The 2912-nt window shown below is 42.4% G+C and overlaps 1 protein-coding gene across 1 annotated transcript in view; it reads left to right on the top strand.

Moving 5' to 3' along the window:
* Positions 1-374: 374 nt before the first annotated feature.
* The window catches only part of BMS1 (BMS1, ribosome biogenesis factor), a 27147-nt gene continuing 24609 nt past the window's right edge, over positions 375-2912 (top strand). Inside the window, exons 1-3 of the mRNA XM_009278817.2 lie at positions 375-611; positions 1005-1195; positions 2623-2702. Of these exons, the coding sequence (XP_009277092.1) occupies positions 436-611; positions 1005-1195; positions 2623-2702 (447 nt within the window). The 5' untranslated portion in view covers positions 375-435. The remainder of the gene's footprint in view (positions 612-1004; positions 1196-2622; positions 2703-2912) is intronic.

The raw sequence follows: 2912 nt of genomic DNA, 5'->3' as shown, positions 1-2912 counted from the left end.
TGATCGTAAACAATTGTTGAAAGAGTAAGATGGAGGAAAAAGAGAAGAAGAAGCATCGCGCAAAGCATAGTGGGCCAAAGGCAGAGAAGAAAAGGAAACGTTATCTCAATGACCTAGGAATAGGAGATGAGGAGAATGCGCGGAAGAGAAACCCCAAAGCCTTTACGGTCCAGTCCGCTGTGCGGATGGCCAGAACTTTCCATAGGTGAGAAATGGTTATAGAGCATGCAGGGCCGGCCGGCCAGGCGGTGCATAAATTAGCTGTTCTTTCAGACGGTTAAGTAACGTTTACACGGTGCTGCTGTTCTCTCACAGGTATGCTGTATATGTTTGCTATACGTGCTAATTGCGTTTTCTTCCTATGTCGGCTGTGCGCGGTATCACACAGGAGCAACCTACGTCATACTGATCGTAAACAATTGTTGAAAGAGTAAGATGGAGGAAAAAGAGAAGAAGAAGCATCGCGCAAAGCATAGTGGGCCAAAGGCAGAGAAGAAAAGGAAGCGTTATCTCAATGACCTAGGAATAGGAGATGAGGAGAATGCGCGGAAGAGAAACCCCAAAGCCTTTACGGTCCAGTCCGCTGTGCGGATGGCCAGAACTTTCCATAGGTGAGAAATGGTTATAGAGCATGCAGGGCCGGCTGGATGGGTAGGTGCTGGCTGGGGTTTCTTTGTGACTTTGCGTGGAAATGGACATAGCGTAATTTTCCCCGGCGCGCTCACATAGCTTTCCCCATTCACCACGTCGTGTTGTAGTTTATGCCTGTGTCAGCAGCGTGATGCTTTCTGCATCTTGTGTTACGTGGTACAGCTGCGTTAGTCTTAACGGGAAAAAAAATGTGTATAGCTCCTTAGGCTTGGTGGGAGTTCCGCATACATATTAGAATCTGGGCTCTTGGTGAACCTTTGTGTCCGAGGTTTTGCAAATACCGAAGACTTTCAAAGAATAAATGTTACTGTTTTTTAAGTTCTTGTATTTATTTATGACAAACTTCTTCTCAGAACTCAGGATTTGAAGACTAAAAAACATCACATTCCCGTGGTTGACCGTACTCCTTTGGAGCCACCTCCTGTGGTGGTGGTTGTAGTCGGCCCTCCCAAGGTTGGGAAGAGCACCTTAGTAAAATGTCTCATTAAGAACTTCACAAGGCAAAAACTGGTTGAAATCCGGGGTCCTGTTACGATTGTTTCAGGTGAGAACAAAGACATGAGAAATGGAAGTGCTTATTTTCAACTCCTTACTTGTCTTGCTTTTAGAGCTAGGACGTGTTCATGTTCTCATAACTTTTGGTCATTTTTAAGAAATCATTTGGATGTGTTATCAGGCATAGTTGCTAACGGTAAAAGAATAGCGAGATTTAGGCTTCTGGGGGACTTGTCGCTCTAAACTTGTTTTCCACCCTGCTGGGATCCTAATTCTGTTGTGGTTTTTTTTTTTTTCCCCTTTCTTTTTTTCCAGTTTCTTCCATCCCCCAAACTTTTCCCAAGTTTTCCTTTTCCGCTCGGTTCTGTTCTCCCTTTTGAACTCTTTTTCTCTGGCTTCATCCTAACCTCTACATGCATTTCCCTTTCTTTCAGGTTCCCTGTCCTATAATCCCATCTTTGCGTCCCTTTCTTTCTTAAGCCAAGAATTAATTTGCCTAGCCCTTTCCAGTTACGTTTCTCCACCTCACCCCCTGGTCAGTTCCTTTTCCTTTTTGTGAAGTTTTCAGTCCCGGTTTCCACTTGTCTTAGTCTGTTCCCTTCATGCTTTTCCCTGAATATTACCGGGGGGGATCATTGAGGTTCTAGGGGGAGCACAGTCCACAGCAGCTCAAGGAACCAATTTGTAAGGGAGATCTTGCTTGGACGCAGACAACTTCATGTTTGGTGCAGGTAGACTCTTCAGAGACTTCAACTAATAAATCTTTTTGCAAGGAATAATTGACAGGTACGGGAAAGAAAAAATGGAAAGGAAAATTCATGTGTTGAACTGGATTTCCTAATTGGTCTACTGGGACTCGAGGGTTGAATTCTGCAATTGCTAACCTGAAGAAAAGAAACATGTTACCTGTTGTCTGTAGTTGTTTAAAGTTGTTATTCCTGTTGCCTAAAGTTCAGTTAGCTAACTCAAGTTAGTCCAGCCAAGTTAACAGTGGGTGCTTTTTTCTCATTTGGATGCATGTTGCGAAATGTTTTGAGATGTAAATCTACTCTTTTTTTTTAAAGGCTAGAACAGAGTGTATTTTTCTTAATAATATCAAAAGAACAAAAATATGTGGTAAAATAAAATCCACAGTACTAACTCTGGGGCACTAAAGATAAAAGAAGCAGAGATTCCCCCCCCCAAGTAGAAAAAAAAAAAACTTTTTTTGCTTTTTTGGAAAAGACCGAACAACTCCTTTGAAAACATGTACTCAACCTGATAATTTTAAGCCAAAAAGTTAAAATTTAGCAGAATTACAAACATCTGAAAACAGGCACTTCTACAGTGGTGCGTGTTGGACGATCTATATGCTAGACAAGAATTTGAGTCCTGGATACTCTTTAGGAATTTCAGGAATGTGACCTGAAAAGAAAACAGTGGACTAATTAGTTTGCTCCCTCTGTTTCAGTTTTTGATTCTTAATTCTGTTTTCAGGTAAAAAACGCAGGCTGACTATTATTGAATGCGGATGTGACATTAACACAATGATCGACCTGGCTAAAGTTGCTGATTTGGTAAGTTAACAGTGGCACGTGATTTCTACTATAATTTGTATTGAAAATACTACTCCTGACTGGACTGCAGCAATGTCTGATTTCTCTACCTGTTGCTATCGAAGGCAAAACTGTCTTCAGTTTCAGAGAGAACAGGACTGTTGTGGTTTCACCTCAGTCAGCAACTGAGCACCACACAGCTGCTCGCTCACTCCTCCCCCCCCCCCCCAC

This window comes from Aptenodytes forsteri, unplaced genomic scaffold, assembly GCF_000699145.1.
Source record: "Aptenodytes forsteri isolate BGI_AS27 unplaced genomic scaffold, ASM69914v1 Scaffold226, whole genome shotgun sequence".
In the NCBI taxonomy this organism is placed as follows: domain Eukaryota; kingdom Metazoa; phylum Chordata; class Aves; order Sphenisciformes; family Spheniscidae; genus Aptenodytes; species Aptenodytes forsteri.
This window is presented reverse-complemented; position numbering and strand designations above follow the sequence as displayed.